This window comes from Zychaea mexicana (genome assembly GCF_025766255.1).
Source record: "Zychaea mexicana strain RSA 1403 chromosome Unknown BDB00scaffold_7, whole genome shotgun sequence".
Classification (NCBI taxonomy): Eukaryota; Fungi; Mucoromycota; class Mucoromycetes; order Mucorales; family Lichtheimiaceae; genus Zychaea; species Zychaea mexicana.
In genome coordinates, this window is record NW_026516670.1 from 372,363 (window position 1) to 391,016 (window position 18,654).

Here is an 18,654-nt window from a genome sequence, read left to right on the forward strand (position 1 = left end):
GGTTTATGCTTGCCTGGACTATTCCCGATGGGCTTTGCGAACTGGACGTGTACCATACATCCACCCGTAGTCGCGGTATGCTTGAAGCATAGCGCGTTGTGTGCTAAGGGGTTTTGATCTGTAAAAAAGTCGTATAAAAACGATCAGGATGCACATATTCATATAATGTATAATACTATTCGCTAGCCACCACTAAGAGCACTTACATTCTTGACCGTATCGGCGGCGGTTTGGTTTTATGTGATCAATATCGAAAGCGGTTTCCCATAGCTTCTGGCGCCAGAGCGGATTGCTTTCGAGTTGTCTGCATCTTGAAATCGACAACGGTGACCCGACCTACACACACACAAAATATAAGAGTAAGATTATAAAAAAGCTGTAAACAATATTGTATGTGAGAAGCAAAGATACAAAAGCTGACCAATACCTCTGCGAGCAATATGAGCGGTACCGGATCATTTCGATATACCATCCGTGCTCTTCTCACCTACTGATACAGAGTACGAGTATCCAACCGAAAGAACCCCGTTTGATGGGAACCTAATGGCAATAGTGGCCAAGGCGTGCTCGTGGATAAGTTCGTTCGGAAAATTGAAGCAGGTCGTACGACAAATGCAGAAGGGAGATGCATAAATCTTCTCCCATCGCGAGACCGCAAATGAGTATGTCTGTGTCATGGAGCAGCTCTTAAAAGCGACCATGAATGAAGCTATCAACTAGTTCACAATAAAGAATCAGCAAACATATCGCAAACTGTTATCTGTTTAATATAGGCTTACCGATACAGTCTTCCCAATGATTGATTATGAAGTAGATTATTGGGATATTCGGCTTCATGGTTCAAAATGTTACTTGTTAATACTCATGCTGTTCCGACATAATGTTAGGACAATGAGTTTCTATGTGTACCATATTGATTAGTAAACACAATAATATATATATGTAGGATTATATCTACCTGCTCTTTCCACCTGACCTCGGTTGTGTAGGAGTTGTTGTAAAGCACCCTTCCAAACTCGATTCATGTAATACTTGATATTTAGGGCATGCACTCTCATATCTGACATAAAATAGAAATGATGAGCTATCATATCCATTTTCCTTAGTTTCATAGTGCTTATATTCTGTACTTGAGCCATACTTTGCAGCGCCATGACAACAAAATTGTTTGCTAACGTATCTCTCAATGATCCAGGAGTAATATCCTCTGGCTCGAAGTATTCTAATAAATCATACAGTGCACATGCATCAAATATAACAACATTAACCGTTTACCGAAGCCACCAATATCCTGCTCTGTTAGTTATTAATTTGAAATGTTGCAATCACTTACGTTCATTACAGTACCCGCTCGTTAAACCGATCACCTTTAAACCGATATTTCGTTAAACCAATCACTTCCCCAAAATACCAGCTTGATAAGCAGTATGTATGTCATATAGTGGACCCTCAATCTTTAAACCGATCATTTGTTAAACCGATCCCTTTCTCGAAAAACAGAGGTGATCGGTTTAACGAGCGGGTACTGTATTATGTGGGTTAGTTCTTTCTGCGACAAAGATTGCTGCTGTGCGCATTAGGTCTTCTTTCCATGGTAGCTATTGGATTATCGGATGTTAGTACGAGTTTTGGAATAAAAATGTAGATATATATTGAACATATAGGAGGAACTCACGTTAAAAAAGAATCCTGGTAATTCGTCGTGTAATCCGTACGAAAGCACTTTGAAAGCAATGACCCAAAGCCTTGCAAAAACAATGGAGGTGCATTCTGGTAATAACCCTCAAAGTGACGCCTGAGGTGCAAAAATACAAGATTGTAAGCATCTCGTTTTCGGAATGAAACCATTTCTGATGTTTGTCTTAGAATCGTCCACAAAAAAGATGTACAATCATCAGCCTCAGCATTCAGGAAGGATAATAATAAGCTAAGGAAGTTAAAAATGAACGTACTCAAAAAAAGTGGTATTCGCCATGTGAAAAATTGCTCTGACCGAGCAAGGTCGCGTTACGACCCGCGTTCTCTCGTCAAAGCCGTTGAACTCTACAAGCGGCTCTGGGATAACGGGAACAGGCTCTTGGACAGCGGGAGGAGGGGGTTCTTTAGGTATCTGTGGAGGCTTTCAACAACTGATGACATGCGTTTTATAAGAATGGGAGAGATTTGGAATGAGCCGAAATAGAAAGAAAGAAAAAGAAACTGATGCTTTTATACGGTGAGGTAAAGTTAAGCAAATGTCATTGTCATGGGACCATTGTATATGTATATAACGTGATGATTTAGCTCGGAGGCATGCTTTGAATATTCCTGGTCGGGCTTACCACAGGAGCAGGCAGTGCAGCGCGTATAAATGATTTGTTACACAAAGTGTCTTCATTGTCATCCACATGGGGTTCGGCTGTCAAGGCAGGAAACGATCAAATAGTGAAGGAATGTATCCGCACTGTGATGAGCTTCTACGAATGCCTTTTATTATCCGTGATGCAAATAGAATAAGAATAAGTTGTTGTTCTTTCAGTGATAAATAGGTTCACTTCAATCCGAGTTTATAGCAAGTCATGCCGAGTGTTGCTCTTTACTCTCTCCCAATCACCGCACGCCAGCTTCGTTTTGCTCAGAAAAGAATGCATGGTAAGTTACACTAGAAGCAAATGAGGACTTCCCAAAGAGTAGACAGTAACCCTCTGTATTTTTTTCCCAGATGACCAAGTCAACTACCAAAGATCCTTTCGCTGATCAATAAGTGACTGCATGGAAGTCGCAAAAGGCTCGCGCCTGGGAGCAACGGTATAAGGTACGAGTAAGAAAAATGAAACCACAAAAACTTGTGCTCACTCATACATCTCTTTTATTATGCGGAACAGTATTATCTTCACCACGTGGATCCAGGCACGATGATTAACATCGGTGAAATTTAATGTTACAGAGAAGAAACAATTTTAAAAAAAGCTTCGCGAGTGGGAGGAGGGTAATGTCGTCCAGAGTTCTGCGTGGGGGGTATTTACTCTCTCAATACCAGGCAGGACTGGAGTACAGTGTCGCGAACGCTACAAAAACATGGTCAAGGAAGGGTACACGAGCAGTTCAGGCAAATATTTATCAGTGACTACTGCGGCACTGTCTGCCACTGCATTATCCGAATCGTGGGGAACCCAGAACACGAACCACATCGACTGCATTTATCAGCAATCGCATGGAAAGGGGTACTCGTTTTCTACTGTTAATTACCGGGGGTTTCGATAATAATCTAAAACGTTTTTTCCTGAAAATGCGAAGCCAAGCGACATCAACAGCAGCTACACAAGCAGTCGAAATACAAACAAATGGCTTGCCAGTTGATTCCAACATACCACCAGCTCCAGGCCATCGACCCGTACGTCCAAAGAAAGACGTGCCCATTTTGTTAAAGAATCTTTTAAGCTAAAGCTGCTTCTCTTGTTTTTAAAACAGCTACCAACAAATAGAGGAACACCCAACAAGCAAGACCAACAAGTGAAAAGGGTTAGATTAGTCCTGTCACAAAAATCTATGAATTTGGATGAATAAAAGTCTTCTGTTATTATAGTACTGGGAGTGAGATAAAGACAATTAAGCACGTTTCAAAACTTTGTGCCTGTATGTGCTTCATTGTCATTCATTTACTGAACGAGTATCTTCGGTATGTTTTTTCTTTTAAGTTATTGCCTGCACTCAGAAAGCATATGACACAATTTGTCAAAGCGGCGAACTCAAATATTAAGGTTTAATTTCATTGGCTCGCCCAGCCTCATACGTACTATTCCTGCCTCTTTTTGTCCAATAATAAAAACCGCAGAGACCATGCTGTCATTTGTTAAACGTGCATTAACAGCAGTTTTATACCGCAATTTCAATGCTGAATCCCATTCCTCCTCTTCTTCTACTGCTTCTCCTTCTTCTGCTCCTGATTCGGCCACCCCCTTTGCCAATGAGAAAACTGAAGAATTAACAGGCACACGTGTTGCGCATTCTGCCGCTGCTTTAAATAAAGGTATTAAAAACAACGACTAATAGGTTCACTATGAAATCTTGTCTTTATATTACTTCAACTCTATGACTACATAGCATTTGCTTCAAGAAGAAAAAATAGAATGACTCAACTGATTGCAGCTTATAACGATTCTACGCAAATGCAAGAAAATTTGACGAGCCAACGATCTGGATCGCAGACAAGCTTGTCAGAAGCTGGGCCACGCAAGAAACTACCCACAAAATCAGGGACGACGACGACTAACTGGAATAGCAAAGAAAGCATCAGAAATAAAAGTAGTATGTGTTGTTTCTTTAAATCATCGGCTTATATAGGGGGCTATGAGAACTTATCACAAACGCTTTCAAATAGAAGCACGATCCGATGTATCAAAGAAACGTGCTCGCGCAAACGATGATTATAGTGACGGAAATTCAAAATACAATGGCAAGTGTTGTTCATTTGTACGAGTTTCTGCTATTCCAAACGTATTTTAACCCTCAATATGTCGTATGTTCTTCTTTTCTGTTTTATACATTTGCCACACATAGAATTACATCATCATGAAGAAAGAATATCACCAAAGCGCAAAAGAGCCAAATCTAAAAACAAACAAGAAGCTGAAGACGTCGAAAAAGCTTTAGACGCTAATAAGGCAAAAGAAGCTAGAAGGAACAGAGAGATTAAAAAGGCCGTAGAGGGTGAAAAGGCAGAAGAAGCCAGAAAGGCAAGAGAAGCGAAAGAAGCTGTAAACGCTAAAACTGAAGAGGCGCAAGAAGAACCAACAAAAGGTTTGGATGAAGAAAGATTGCGACTCGTTTTGTCTCCCGAATTTCTATGGCTTGTTAATTACTTTGCCTATGGATAATAATCATTTTATTTATGTTTCTGTTGCCATGCTACAGTGTTTCGGTTTTATTGCCCATACAAAAATTGTGCAAAAGGAGAAGATCAACGGCATATCATCTTGACGCACATCCGCAAACGCCACAATGCAAATTTCCCGCTTTGCAAACATATGAATTTCTTCAAAACCAGCTCTGGGAAGATCATCAGCTTTGATGGTAAGTATGTCGTCGATGGTACAGGATAAGAAGAGGGCATTAGTTTCCCTGAAAACTTCAGCATAACATTTATCTGGGAAAGAAAGAGAAGAGGAAAGAAGGACAGCACGGTATTATACCAGGAACCGATCTATGCAAATAAGCGAAAAGCATACATCTAAAATACGTGTATTCATATAATATTGACAGATAGCTCACGTAATGCGTTGGATGAACATGAGAAGGTGGTTTCCGAAAGAGCAGGTGACTCAAAAGTGCTGGAGAAGAAAGATTAGCGTGTGCTATTAGTAGACGTCTTTGACTTATATATACAAAATACCATTATTCACTCCCTTTTGTTATCTACGAATAGATGCATATTGCTGCCCATACGAAAATTGTCTCGTGACAGAAGTCGAGGAAAAAATGATTTACAATCATATTCAACTCGAGCATGATCCATACTTACCCAATATATGCAGCATGTCAACATATTGTTTCTCGACACCCTCAGGAGAGATTATATATTTCAATGGTAAGAACCAACAGCACAACACGAAGGGGCATCTTGATAAAGAAAGTTATACTCACGGTGCAACATTTGTCTCGCTCATTCACCGTGATATTGTATACTAAAATCATTCTGTTTTAAGAAAGATCCAAAAACTCATTGAAGGATATTGATAAGATTGAAGTGAAAAAGATTGACAGAAGAACACGTGGTCAGTATGCAAAGAGCTTATTTTCGACAGTTTATTGGAATGCTTGTATACTCCATACCTGAATAACTCTCACTATATATATGGATCTGACGAATGAAAGTTTGATAAATTTTTGTTGATATTGTTATTGTTGGATAGAGACGCTGTATTTACATTGTCCGTACAAACGATGCCAAAAGACGTACAATGTCCGCCATCAGCTGTATTGTCATATTCGCGAAGCTCATTTCCCAAAGTTAAGAAGTATGGGAAAGGGTCGATGGACGCTTCCTTACGAAACACTTTATGGAAGGGTTGTAAATTTCAGCAGTAAGTGTGTCAATGTTTTTTGTGAAGAGCGATTTGTATATGTAAAATAGCAGATTTATCTACAAATTTCTTTCTCGTAAACAGCAGTAGTACTGATATATTACAACATTCATATAGTGAGCTGCATTGATTTACTTGAAGAAAATGAGCCGCTTTTACTTGTAGGTCGCACAGATGGTAAGTACGAATAAGCATCGCTTGTGCTCAATCTTGAAAAATCTTCTTACCTTAGTGCATTGCTGTAACCCAATAGTATCAGAATCAATTTATCCCCAGCAAAACGTCTCAGCTACAGATAGAATGGAAGGAGGAGAGCAAGAAAAAGGCGTGGAAGTGGCACCAGCAGATGAGCCGATCGAAGAGGCAGAAGGACAAGAAGAGGTTGAAGAAAAAGAAGAAGAGGAAATATACGTTCACCTTAAAAGAGTGGATCCAGCCCAGTACAATGGATTAAAATATGTTTTGACAACTGGGCCAGAAGGAGCTGTGGATGGTAAGAGAAAAATTAAAACACTAATCATAACTGTAGACCCTCACTTAATTTTCTCATAACCACAAAGTGTTTGATTTATTGATACGATTATATATCATCTCCAAATTTAGAAGTGGACAAGAATTTACTGGCTGCCGGTCAAGATCTTTTAGTGGGACTCACAACTATGTACCGCGGAGAGTTGGAAAAGTACATACGTAAAAGGGCACAGGGACAGGCACACGCAAACAACTTGTAAACATGTATATCTTTTATGACCACATAAAGCTGCTGCTACTACTGCATATTCCCTTTAAAATCTCGTTAAAAGGAATGCACTGTTACTCGAGTTATGGGCAGGTAGTTATCTTGCTCGAACTTTGTTTCCAACTTAGTGATACTGGTGTATCCTCATTTGTTTAAAAAGCGCTACTGCTATTACTACTACACGCCGTTGCTGAATGCCGCATTTAGGCATGCACGGTATCCGAGAGTAAATAATATACTAGCAATAACCCCGCCCCCAAATAGAACAAAGTCGTTGTCAACACCGTTAGTGGTGTCTCCACTGTAGTTGCCTAGCAACATATCTCCAGGCAACAATATTTAAGCTTTGTTACTATGATACGCAAGGTACCTTAAGAAACCCATTAACGAGCGACGCTGCTGCTGACAGCCACAATGGATTAGTTTCTCCTAGACTATGAGATGTTATGCATCACAAAGCGCATTCCAGCGCCAGAGTCCCAACACTTTGTACCTTTCTCAAAGTCCATTTGACCTAAGTGGCCTTCAAATTAGCCCCTTTCTGCCCAGAAAGGCGTTCTAATTGGTGTATACCGCGGAAACGAATAAAACCAGCTATGTTCAAATTCAGCATGTGATATGTGTATGCCTGGGTGTGTGGCGAAAATGAGATCCTCTACACTCCACACGCACTCATGTAGCTATCACAGATCATTAATGCAAATAAGAAACAGGTGCAACAACGACCATAGGGAAAAGAGCACCGCTACTAGCTGTCATCGCCAATGACCACCACTATGCTGCCTGCTGCTACAACTGCATCCAACCCTTGCTGGGTATTTTTCTTATTTGTTTCGGTCGAGCGTGAGTGCTGAATGTATGTTTATAGGAAGATGCACGACACTATCGGCACCAATCGGTCGCCAATCCAAAAAAAATCGCACTCGGTGGAGTAGCAGTCTTCATCAAGCACCTCTTATGGGAAGTTTTCTTTAAGAAGCTTCAAGGCCAACTTGACTCGGTGACAGAAGAGGAAAAAAAATATAAAAAAAATTCTTGTTGTGTGGGGACCCACTTTTTTTCTTCTTCACCTTTCCTCTCTCTCATCTACTTTTTTGCATCCCCAAAAAACCACATTTCCCAAATGGCTCTCAGACAGTTCACTTCGCGTGTTGTGCGTCCTTACGTCCCTGTGTTGCGCAAGTCCGCCACCTTTGCTGCTTTCCGCACCTATGCCAGTGAGTGTATATGATATCTCGATATCATCCCTTTTTGGCTTATTCTCTCTGTGCACGTGTGAGCGTTTACGAGTGTCTGACTGAGCGTGTGAGAAAAAGTAAGGAACGTATCTTCTAACCACGCTTTTTTTCGCTCAACTTGCATAGCCAAGAAGTACACTGATGACCACGAGTGGATTTCCATCGAAGGTGACGTTGGTACCATCGGTATCACTGATTATGCTCAAAAGGTATGTCTATTGCATAGGGTGGTTTCAAAAGTTGGAAGGTAAAAGAAAAAAGCTCATCCATGAATATTTGTTCTCACTTCCCCGCAGGCCTTGGGTGATGTTGTCTTCGTCGAAACTCCCGCTGTCGGCGATGCTGTTGAAAAGAAAGGTTTGTTTGTGATAAGGGAAATAAAGAGGGGAGAGAGTGGTGTGGCGACTAAAGAAAAAAAAAACATGTGGGAAACGCGTCAAATCTGATCCCATCAAAATTCCACAATGTAGATCAAATTGGTGCTGTTGAGTCCGTCAAAGCTGCCAGCGATATCTACACGCCTATCACTGGCGAGGTTGTCAATGTCAACGAGGCTTTGGCCGACGAACCCTCCTTGATCAACACCAGCCCTGAAGAAGATGGTAAGCTTGAGAAAGTTTGAAGACTTTTCTTATGGTAGAGATGGAATACTGAACGATACTTTGCGGAATAGGCTGGTTGGCCAAGATCAAGTTGTCGAACCCTGAAGAACTCGAGGGTCTCATGGACGAGAAAGCTTATGCTGATCTCTGTGCTGCTGAAGAAGACCACTAAGCTTGCTTATCATTTTTTATAAGTAAAACGGTATAAAGGAGTCGTCCTCATTATCTTTCAATTTTGTTCTTTTGTATAGTAGTAGTAGAGCGCCTCAACCCACTCTATTGTAATTATCCCCATCCTTCTTTTTTCTTTCTCTTTGTTTTACGTCCTACGCATCCATTATTTTTCGCTCTCCTTTCTTATTAAAGCATTTTATTTCTTCAACGGAAAAAATAAACATTCGACACGCGTCCTCTGTTGCCACAAACAGCAACTATTTACAAAGTGAACTTTTTTTTCTTACAAATCAGTCTAAAGAAGCAGGAGATTGGTTTACTGGAATATTGGCATTGATACATAATGATGCTACCTTACGGGCCATATTCTAAGCGATTATAGAGAACCCCGGTCGCTTCGATCTATATTTCGCATATATTTACTATTGCAAATTATATGCATGAAAGTATGTCTGTGAGAACATTTCTCTTTCTGTCGCTCCCCAATCAATGGATAGCCCGATAAGTTGACCTGACTCACTGCAAGCATCGTTAGCCTTTTCTATTTGCTATTTTTAACAAACGACAACGCTAACTCGTCGAGATATAAGAGCGCTCATGCAATACAGCAGAATTATAGCTTTGCGAACGTTCTAGTGCATAGCTCTCTGTAAACTATCAATTATAGCTGGTAGACAGTAGTATGTAGTGGTAGCCCTAAACATATAAAGAAGGAGACTGTAAAAGTGTTGAAAGCATCCATGCCATCAAATCCGACAGCTACAACTTCGGATCACGGATACCCGCTTAAATCCGGTCGACAGCAGTAAGCGTTGCTGAGTTAACGCAACGATGTAGCAATGAGCGTGTGTCCTCTCCCTTTTTTTTTTGTACCAACTCTTTTTTTTCTACCACCTGTTCGCCTGAAAACCGCGCTTACATGCGTTCATGAGTAATAAACGGCGATCTGCAGGCTCTGCCAGCTTACCTACCGAAACTGCTCGCTTAATTACGTTATCTATTTCTCCACCACCATCCGATGCATCGGAATTCATAACCCATGACAACCACCCATGCCAGCAGCAGCAGCAGCAGCAGCAACAGGGCGACCTGTATACCGAGGCATACAGAGCTGCATGTCTTGCTGTCAAACTCGATCGTCTTGGTAAAAGTAGCGAGGCACTTGATGCCTATAAACGACTTATCGAGGTTTGCACTTTTTTTATCATTCTCACCCACACGCATAAAGCTTATTGGTTTTGTGATTTTCTATAGGCACTAAAAAAATTGCAACAACGTAAGACCAACCTGCAGAAGCAGTAGCAACAAGTGGTTTATATTTTGCTGCACAAACAGCAATAAGGCAAGAAGCTGATATATCTGTATAATTATATAGTAAGAGACCATAGGGCAGAGCGTGGCCAATTGATACAGAAATTGAACGAATACGTGCATCGACGAGGACAACTCGAACGGTACAGTACCGGAGTCATGGCTCCAGCAGCTGCTCATCCCGATGCGAAAAAGCATCGTTTGTACGATGCGCCCGATACTGTGGATAATAGTTCAGACGAAGACGACGAAGACGACGATGAAGAAACAACAGAGATCCGTTGGCATTTGCAAAAAGCTCAAGTAAGTTTGCTGTTGTGTTCTTTTTTCTGCTACTTTACGCGATTTCGATCACGCAAAAAAAAAGAAGGGAGTGTTGCGGGGAACTATTGTCGAAGCCGGTATATCAAATTTGGCTAACATCTATATCTTTGCCGTATGGTTGGTAGTTTTCGCTGACCCAGGGCGAGCTTAATGATACCAAAAAGTATATAGAAGAGGCATTGGAATATTATTTAGATGCAGCAGATTGGTCCAAGAAAGCTTATGAAGGTAAACAAAAGATCATTCTATAAGAATGAAATCAAAGGAACAATTGTTAAGTTAATGCCGACCGGGCAGGGAATGATAGCCCTTGCATACGATCCGCGAAAACGCGCGTTGGCCCGAAATCTCTGTTTGCAAGCAGTGGACAAGGCTGAAGAAATGAAAGCTCAGACCATGCACCAGAAAAATCAGCTATTAGGTAGCCCTTTTTTATCGATAAATGATGATTGGAGGAAGCATCATAGAAGTGAATATATAATGAATGGCATGATCTCTCTTTGTGTAGCTGTCAAAAACGACAAGAACTATGCTACTACTGGCAATGGTCGACCAGTTATTGGTCGACATCGAGCATCATCTACTTCATCAACACGCTCAAATATTTCAATCCGCACGGTTGATGAAACGACGAACGGCAAATCGGACATCTATCCCGGTGACGATCTGATGACACAACGCTTATCAAGTGCTGAGCTTGAGGTGCTCAAATATACATCCAACGTCAACGACAATGTGTTTTTACCGTGGATAGACGATACGGATCTGAAAGAAAAGTTTTCATTTCCAACTCGTTTCATGTAAATGATTACTCTAATTTCAATGTTAATGACAGCATAAAACATAATACTAAAGGATATCTCTTAGTGATCCAGACGGATCTCTTCGTCTGTCAGAAAAGCAGATGGCAAAGTTCGGTGGATGGAAGCGACCCACCGAGTTCATGAAGAATCCGAAATTGATTCATCTCATATCTAGCACAAGTATCGTGCAAGATGTCGTTACGGATTGTTCCTTTGTAGCTTCTTTATGCGTCGCTGCTGCTTATGAACGAAAATTCAAAAAGCAGGTTAGTGAATTTGGTATTTTTTCTTATATGTGATAAAATATATCTACAAACGCTCTTTTCTATTTCTTCCAATTTCTTTACTCTAACAAGGATAAGAATAGCTTATCACAACATGTATATATCCCCAAGATGCACGAGGCCAACCGTGCTATAATCCCAATGGAAAATATGTCATCAAACTTGTACATAATGGCATTCAACGAAAGGTAATGAAACAACAGTCGTTTCAACAAAGAAGTTAGTGCTTACTATTTGTATTAATATTTATATCATTAGATTGGTAAGAGCTTTAACCAAGTTTAATGCAAGGATAAGCACAAACTCACCTGTTTTGCACATCAGTTGTGGACGATTTACTACCTGTTTCACGAGACGGTACATTGATGTGCACTTTCTCTACGCATAAAGAGGAGTTATGGGCAAGCATTATCGAAAAAGCTGTAAGTGTAATAGAATGATTTGAAACATATAATATATAATATGTACGCTCGATTATTATTGCTGCTGACAGTCCTAAAATATCTATTAAGTATATGAAATTGATGGGCGGATATGATTTCCCGGGATCGTAAGTGTACCTGATAGATGCTGTACTGCTTCCTCTTTTATTATCTATATTCTAATCATATTGACTTATGATTATAGGAATTCTGGAATTGATTTATAGCAAGTATTCATGATACGCTCAGCTTGCTTTTCGAGCCTCTAACTGACGGATGGTGTGTTATTATTATGTAATTACATAGTTCACTAACTGGATGGATCCCCGAACACATCTTCATATACGAGTAAGTTTTTCTCCTTTAGGGCTAAAGATTATTATGATTACTCATTTTGTCTCTTGATATATTTCTTTGATGTAGTAAACATTTCGTTGCTGATAAAGTATGGGACAGGATCTTGGAAGGCTCAAAATACGGCGATGTTCTTGTGACCATTGCAACGGGCGAGTTGACAGAAGTTGATGCTGATCGTTTGGGTCTGGTTCCCACTCACGCGTATGCTGTGATTGACATAAAAACGGTGCTGGGCAAGCGATTTATGCAAGTGAAGAACCCATGGAGTCACAAACGATGGCGAGGGCCGTATAGCCATATGGATACAGCAAACTGGACAATAGAGCTAAAGAACGCATTGAATTATGATCCATACGTGGCAGAGCAGAACGACGATGGTATATTCTGGATTGATTTCGAGTCTGTCTGTAGCCACTTTACATCAATTCATCTCAACTGGAACCCGGAGCCGTTTACACATCGTTGGGTCTTGCATACGTAAGTTTGGTCTTATCTTATTACATATGAGATGTTTTTTTCGCTTCTATTTACCCTTTACCCACGCATAAATTATAATTTGATAGCATCTGGCCGGAGCACGTTGGCCCAAAAAAGGATGTGTACAATTTGGGATACAATCCACAGTTCAGTCTTCAAGTTACTGTGCCGGATAAAAAACCTGCAGCTGTATGGCTACTGCTGTCAAAGCATGTGATGATTACTGAAGAGAATACCGACTACATTACCCTCCACGTTTACAGCAACACGAGCGGCCAAAGAATATATTATCCTGGAGATCCTTTTAAAGAGGTATAAGACACAGATAAATCATAAATCACAAAGGGAGGGATGAACGGGAAATACAGACGCACATATATAAGAAGAGTTAACAAGTAATTACACAAACTGCAGGGAACCTATGTCAATAGTCCACACATCTTGGTAAGAACAACTTTTGAAGATAGAAAGAGTTAGGAGAATTTATAAACTCTCCCCTCTTTTGTGTTTTAACAGGTTCGATTCAATGCTCCGCCTGGTACAAGCGACTATACCATCGTAGCGTCTCAGCACGAAAAAGCCCAATCCTTGTACTTCTCGTTGCGTGCATGGTCACTTGCACCCTTTAAACTTACCGAAGTACCGTTACGATACTCTATTGAACAAAAGGTGATAATGAGACACAAAAAGTAAACACAGAGAAATATTAACCGATGTTCAATTTAAGATTATTGGGCAATGGACTGAACAAACAGCAGGGGGTAATGCTTCCAAAGCTTCGTATCTCAACAATCCACAGTGGAAGATCCAAGTACCGCCGCCCAGTCCAGGAGATAATAAGAATGATGCTGGCCTACTGCTTATGCTAGAGGCTCCCAAATCTTATGCTGTGCACTTGATGCTCGTGGAAGGTGGAAAACGAGCTTCTAGGTATTATATCTTTGTTGGTTGTCGCTTTTTCTATATCATGCTCTTAGCGAAGAAAAAATGCTAAACTGCCATACTATTCAGTGTTTCGATGAGGGATATTCTAGCAGAATCTGGACCTTATCGTCATGGCTTTTGTTATTGTGAACTGCCGCATATTACCCGTATGTGATATATATCTATATCGGAACATATGCATATGTGTACATGTTGTCCATGTTGTTATTAACACAAGTATTTTACCCCAATGTAGCTGGCAGTTATACTATAGTTGCTTCTACATTTGAGCCAGATCTACTTGGTCAGTTCATTCTCACTGTTGCAAGTAACGTCAAGGTTCATGCCGATCCTATTCCATCCGAAGGCGCGGTAAAGTCCCCTTTTCTTTTGTCACTTGCTGTATTCAGGCTGTGTCTAGTAAAACAAAAAAACAACTTACAAATCACTTTCAGGGTATGTTCCGTAAAGTACTTCATGGAGAATGGGTGCGGGGCTACAATGCCATGGGTTGCCCTAGTTACGGCCACTATGGCAACAATCCTCGGTATCTTTTAGAGATCCGAGAATTGACCACGGTCAAAGTCAGACTACAAGCAGATAGAATTAATCCTATACCGTCCACCAACGTTACCATCTATGAAAAACATCCGACTGAATTGTTTGGTCGTGAAGTTGCGACATCGGGTCCATATACAAATGTCATCCAAGTAAGTAAAATGTTATATAAACAAACTTTCTCCCTTTTCTTTCTTTCTGGTAAAAACACCCATTTCTAATGTTTTACTCTTCCTACTATGTCATTATTTATTGTTTCCTCAATTTGCTTTAGGGCGTCGCAACAAATGATGTCGTTTTGAGCCAGAACCAAACAGGATATATCATTGTACTTGCAACGCATGAAAAAGACATTGCTGGCGAGTTTACTGTGACGTTATACAGTGATCGACCTGTCAATGTTCGTAATGATCGATAGTTCATGTTTCCTACTTGCATACATAGTGTTCGACCGAGCCTGATCATATGCCAACCTCTCCACATTTACACATGCACACTTCTTCCTTTCCAACTCGCTCCTTCTTGTTCCTCTTCTTCCCTTCGTACATCATGCATAATAAAACTGCGCTGTTTTTATAAAATGAATGATATGTGGTAACTTTATTGTTGTTGCTTCGATGCAGTTTATTTAATGAAAACCTTTCTTCTTCTTGCTTGCACTTGACCGAGGGCCTGTTGACCAAAGACGAACACGACAGGGAGTAAAAGAGCAAGGTAGCTGAGGGTTTCGAAGATATTGAGACGCATCCAGTAGAGGTAGAACAGGTATTCGACAGCGACAAGCGATCCCAGGAACCCAATAATCGAAATAGGTCGCATGCTAGGTCCCGAAGCGAGTTCTCCCAAGACTTTGACAGGCGTGACACCCAGACCGAGCCACTACACACACACCATATGAAAATAAGTTTTTCTTTTCTTTCATTCCGCGGTCAAGACAGTATGCAAGTTTCCTTACCCCAATAACGAGCACGAGCCAAGGTGAAAGCGCGATCAGTGTGAAAAGTTGAGAGAACCATGTGGGCGGCATTGCTTCGGCTTCTCTAAATACGTGGTGAATTTCGGGTCGCCATTCAAACACATCTTCATCGCCTGCAGCGTATGCACCTAGTGCAGTTAATGACAAGGCTATCAATGTGGTGATCATTGTCTCGTGTGTATCTTTTAAAAGAGAAATGGAAGATTAGTGAAATGCCCGCGCTCTCTCTCTCTCTCGCTGCGTTTGCTGGGTTTCATTGGTTGATTATAGCTTGGCGTGCAACACTTGCGTTTATTTGAGAGGGAAAAAGACAGAGATACAATATATACACGTACACAATACATTATGCTTGGATTATGCTTTACTTTACAGGGGAACAATATGACAGCCAAGGGTCCCTCGTCCAGACCATTTCTTTGGTGTGAGTGTAAGGTCAATGGACTGACTGTCTCGTAATACTAGGACACTGATTGCCTTGTTTTCACTCTGGCCGACGAGTCGATTTAGGGCCTGTAATCGGTCGTGGTTTTCTGCATGAACGTGACCAAACTTGACAACTTTATCGTTTCTTTGTAAGCCACTAGCATCTGCTGGCGAGTCTGGCGCAACTGCATTCACACGTGCGAACGGCGTTGTGGGCTGTGCTGATACATGAGAAGAAGAGGAACCTTGCTGTTCCTGTTGTTGTGTTGGTGGCGTTGTCTTTCGTTCTTGATCCACTTTGCGTGAAGCCTCATGGACAGCATGCAGCACTTGCTCAATTTCTTTCATAGCATCCTTATGGTCGTTACGCAATCGATGAACCAAATTGCGCGATGTGCGTGCTGCTGCCACGTCAACGTCCGATCGCGGGAAACCAGATCGGTCAATGAGGGGTTGGTCCATGCCGACGCCTTGAATTCGTAAACCTTCTTCAAGTTCACGTAACTGAGCTTCGATTTCGTCCTTTTTAGCTACAAGTGCCTGAGCTTCTTTGACCAGAGACGAAACACGATCATTGTCTTGCTGTTGGCGAACTGGTAGGCCCATTGTTGCTGTTGTATGATGCGCAGTTATTGGTAATCTATGTTGGAAGGATAAAAAAGAAGAGTCGTCGTCCGTCTTTGTCGTGTTCAATTTCAGCGACCGCAGCAGCAGTGGGTAGTCGGGTAAAAAGTGCATACAGCACACTAAATCATAACATAGTACGGACTACAACGCAACGCGTACAGCAATGATAGCTCTCATAGACACACTCGGGACATTTTGTGGATCAGCAAAAGACGTTCATTGAACGACGACCAATTTGTTTACTAGCATGTATGTGTATTGCACCATATGTGTATAGAGAGAGACGACAATACCGGTTCACTTTTGATCCTGCCCACGACTATCGGGAATATATCATTGGGAGAACATTGCGTCTATCTGCCTGGGGTAAAGGGAATTGCTCTATATATAAAAGCAACACACATTTCGGACCTTGCTCATCCAGCTTCTTCTTCTAATTTTCTAATAAATATTCCCTTGCATTCTTTAAATAACAACACTACACAACACAAAAAGATAACATGAAATTTGCATCTATCCTCGCTGTTTCTGCAGCAATGACCTCCGCTGCTCTTGCCGGTAATTAATTATCATCACCATTATCTGCATAGTTGTCTGATAACAATCTATTCATTCGGTGAGCTGCTTTATTCATCTAGCCGATTGGGAAGGCGGTCACAAAGGTGGCGAGTGGGACGGTGGCAAAGGCGCTGGTGAATGGGAAGGCGGCAAAGGCGGCTGGAAAGGCAAGGATGACAATGACTGGGAAGGCGGCAAAGGCGGCTGGAAAGGCAAGGATGACGATGACTGGGAAGGCAGCAAAGGTGGCTGGAAAGGCAAGGGCGACGATGACTGGGAAGGCGGCAAAGGTGGCTGGAAAGGCAAGGGCGACGATGACTGGGAAGGCAGCAAAGGTGGCTGGAAAGGCAAGGGCGACGATGACTGGGAAGGCAGCAAAGGTGGCTGGAAAGACAAGGGCGGCGACTGGGACGATGACAAGGACTGGAAGAAGAAGGACGACGGTTGGCACGGCAATATTGAAAAGATCCGTCCCGCAATCAATGCTGGTCTTCCCTTTATTTCTGCTGAAAACATTGCGGTCACCAATAAGCCTCCTGTCGTTGTAGTTACCACCGTTACTACTACTCACACAAAGCCTATCTTCCCCACTGAGGTAAAGGAGCCGCTTGCTTTTTATATTTTTCTCACTTTACAAGGCAGCTATGCAGAGCTTACTAAACATGACAATTACATTAGGGCTTGGTTATTCCTCACCGCTACAAACCCGAAGGCGACTGGGGCCATGATGATGGTGACTGGGGCCACGGTGGTAAGGGTGACTGGAAGAGTGGCCGCGGTAAGGGCGGCTGGGGCAAGGACGATGACGACTGGGAAGGCGGTCACGGCGGCAAAGGTGGCTGGAAGGGCGGCCGCAAGGGCGGCAAGGGCGGCAAGGGCAAGTACGGCGGCGGCAAGAAGGGTGGCGATTGGGACGACGAGGACGACGAAGACTGGAAGAGCGGCGGCAAGAAGGGCGGCAAAGGTGGCGACTGGGACGACGAAGACGATGATGACTGGAAGGACAAGAAGGGCTTCCACGCCGCATCCGCTTCCTCTGCTGCCGCTGATGAAGACATGTTGGAAGCTGCCTCTGCTGCCTCTGTACCAACTGCCGCACCCTCTGCTTCTGGCTCTGCTGCTGGAACCGCCGCTGGCACTGGTGCTTCTACTGGATCTGCTGGACCAAGCAGCCGTGTCGCTCAAGCTTCTGCTACAACCAGCTCAAGAGCCTCTGGCAGCAGATCTTCTTCGGGTGCTTCGTCCACTGGCACACACTCGTCGGCTGCTAGCTCCAATTTCCGTATTGCTGGCTCTGCCGTAGCTGGTTTAGCTGGTGTTGCTGCTTGGTTACTCTTCTAAATCAACCTATACAACGTTCCTATACGGCGAGTTGATCTCAGAACGCCCACAATAACTTCAGCAATCACACACACACGCACCACAACAATAACAATCCACACAACACAAACAGTAACAACAACAACGACTTAAAACAGCAAACGCATGCCGTGACATGCACACACACATCCTTTCTCCCCTTCCCGTCTTGCCAAAATTTCAACATACGTCTAAGCACACATTACTACTACGTCCTCACAGCATATATTTCTTTGTTTCGTTTTCTTTTTCTGTTCGATCCCACCCCCCAGTCCACACTCCTTCCGTTATTCTAGAGACAACTGTGTTGTTTCGTTGCCGGGATCTTGTTCGTTCTTTCCATTAGTATTGTTTTGTCCCAAAATTTCCACGTAATAGAAAATATCATAATCTCTATACACTTATAATCTAATAAAATGATACCTTGTCTAGTTCA

General features: G+C 42.2%; 7 protein-coding genes across 7 annotated transcripts; 4 read left to right on the forward strand and 3 right to left on the reverse strand.

Moving 5' to 3' along the window:
* Positions 1-21: 21 nt before the first annotated feature.
* BDB00DRAFT_545621 (uncharacterized protein) lies at positions 22-888 on the reverse strand. The gene is made up of 4 exons (XM_053117804.1): positions 780-888; positions 541-716; positions 207-336; positions 22-118 (listed from the first exon to the last, which is right to left on the reverse strand). The coding sequence occupies exons 2-3, from the start codon at positions 699-701 to the stop codon at positions 237-239; spliced, it is 261 nt and encodes an 86-aa protein (XP_052984174.1). The 5' UTR covers positions 702-716; positions 780-888; the 3' UTR covers positions 22-118; positions 207-236.
* A 2,796-nt stretch (positions 889-3,684) lies between these two features.
* Positions 3,685-6,889, forward strand: BDB00DRAFT_802503 (uncharacterized protein). The gene is made up of 12 exons (XM_053121957.1): positions 3,685-4,009; positions 4,129-4,287; positions 4,361-4,435; positions 4,540-4,779; positions 4,894-5,052; positions 5,242-5,295; positions 5,405-5,566; positions 5,685-5,753; positions 5,892-6,062; positions 6,180-6,239; positions 6,316-6,555; positions 6,666-6,889. Exons 1-12 carry the CDS (start codon positions 3,820-3,822, stop codon positions 6,791-6,793), a joined length of 1,707 nt encoding a protein of 568 aa, XP_052984175.1. The 5' UTR covers positions 3,685-3,819; the 3' UTR covers positions 6,794-6,889.
* A 1,278-nt stretch (positions 6,890-8,167) lies between these two features.
* BDB00DRAFT_756069 (glycine cleavage system H protein) lies at positions 8,168-8,813 on the forward strand (the record flags this gene model as incomplete). Its single annotated transcript, XM_053118878.1, has 4 exons — positions 8,168-8,248; positions 8,336-8,396; positions 8,510-8,641; positions 8,713-8,813. Coding segments are annotated over 4 exons (375 nt in total), but the record flags the coding sequence as incomplete, so codon positions are not given.
* Positions 8,814-9,672: 859 nt separating this feature from the next.
* On the forward strand, positions 9,673-14,848 carry BDB00DRAFT_802533 (uncharacterized protein). Its single transcript, XM_053121958.1, has 22 exons — positions 9,673-10,003; positions 10,070-10,091; positions 10,191-10,429; positions 10,576-10,678; positions 10,758-10,871; positions 10,959-11,250; positions 11,318-11,519; positions 11,621-11,725; positions 11,770-11,773; positions 11,862-11,959; positions 12,050-12,087; positions 12,165-12,185; positions 12,266-12,307; positions 12,383-12,793; positions 12,880-13,105; positions 13,208-13,237; positions 13,310-13,462; positions 13,521-13,723; positions 13,805-13,884; positions 13,974-14,089; positions 14,173-14,427; positions 14,550-14,848. Exons 1-22 carry the CDS (start codon positions 9,743-9,745, stop codon positions 14,691-14,693), a joined length of 3,159 nt encoding a protein of 1,052 aa, XP_052984177.1. The 5' UTR covers positions 9,673-9,742; the 3' UTR covers positions 14,694-14,848.
* Positions 14,849-14,899: 51 nt separating this feature from the next.
* Positions 14,900-15,419, reverse strand: BDB00DRAFT_868040 (Dolichyl-diphosphooligosaccharide--protein glycosyltransferase subunit Swp1; the record flags this gene model as incomplete). Its single annotated transcript, XM_053126412.1, has 2 exons — positions 14,900-15,154; positions 15,231-15,419. 2 exons carry the CDS (start codon positions 15,417-15,419, stop codon positions 14,900-14,902), a joined length of 444 nt encoding a protein of 147 aa, XP_052984178.1.
* Positions 15,420-15,468: 49 nt separating this feature from the next.
* On the reverse strand, positions 15,469-16,324 carry BDB00DRAFT_802537 (uncharacterized protein). The gene has a single exon (XM_053121959.1). It carries the CDS (start codon positions 16,278-16,280, stop codon positions 15,618-15,620), a length of 663 nt encoding a protein of 220 aa, XP_052984179.1. The 5' UTR covers positions 16,281-16,324; the 3' UTR covers positions 15,469-15,617.
* A 414-nt stretch (positions 16,325-16,738) lies between these two features.
* Positions 16,739-18,374, forward strand: BDB00DRAFT_925596 (uncharacterized protein). Its single transcript, XM_053128809.1, has 3 exons — positions 16,739-16,859; positions 16,940-17,454; positions 17,538-18,374. Exons 1-3 carry the CDS (start codon positions 16,802-16,804, stop codon positions 18,198-18,200), a joined length of 1,236 nt encoding a protein of 411 aa, XP_052984180.1. The 5' UTR covers positions 16,739-16,801; the 3' UTR covers positions 18,201-18,374.
* The last annotated feature ends 280 nt before the right edge of the window (positions 18,375-18,654 follow it).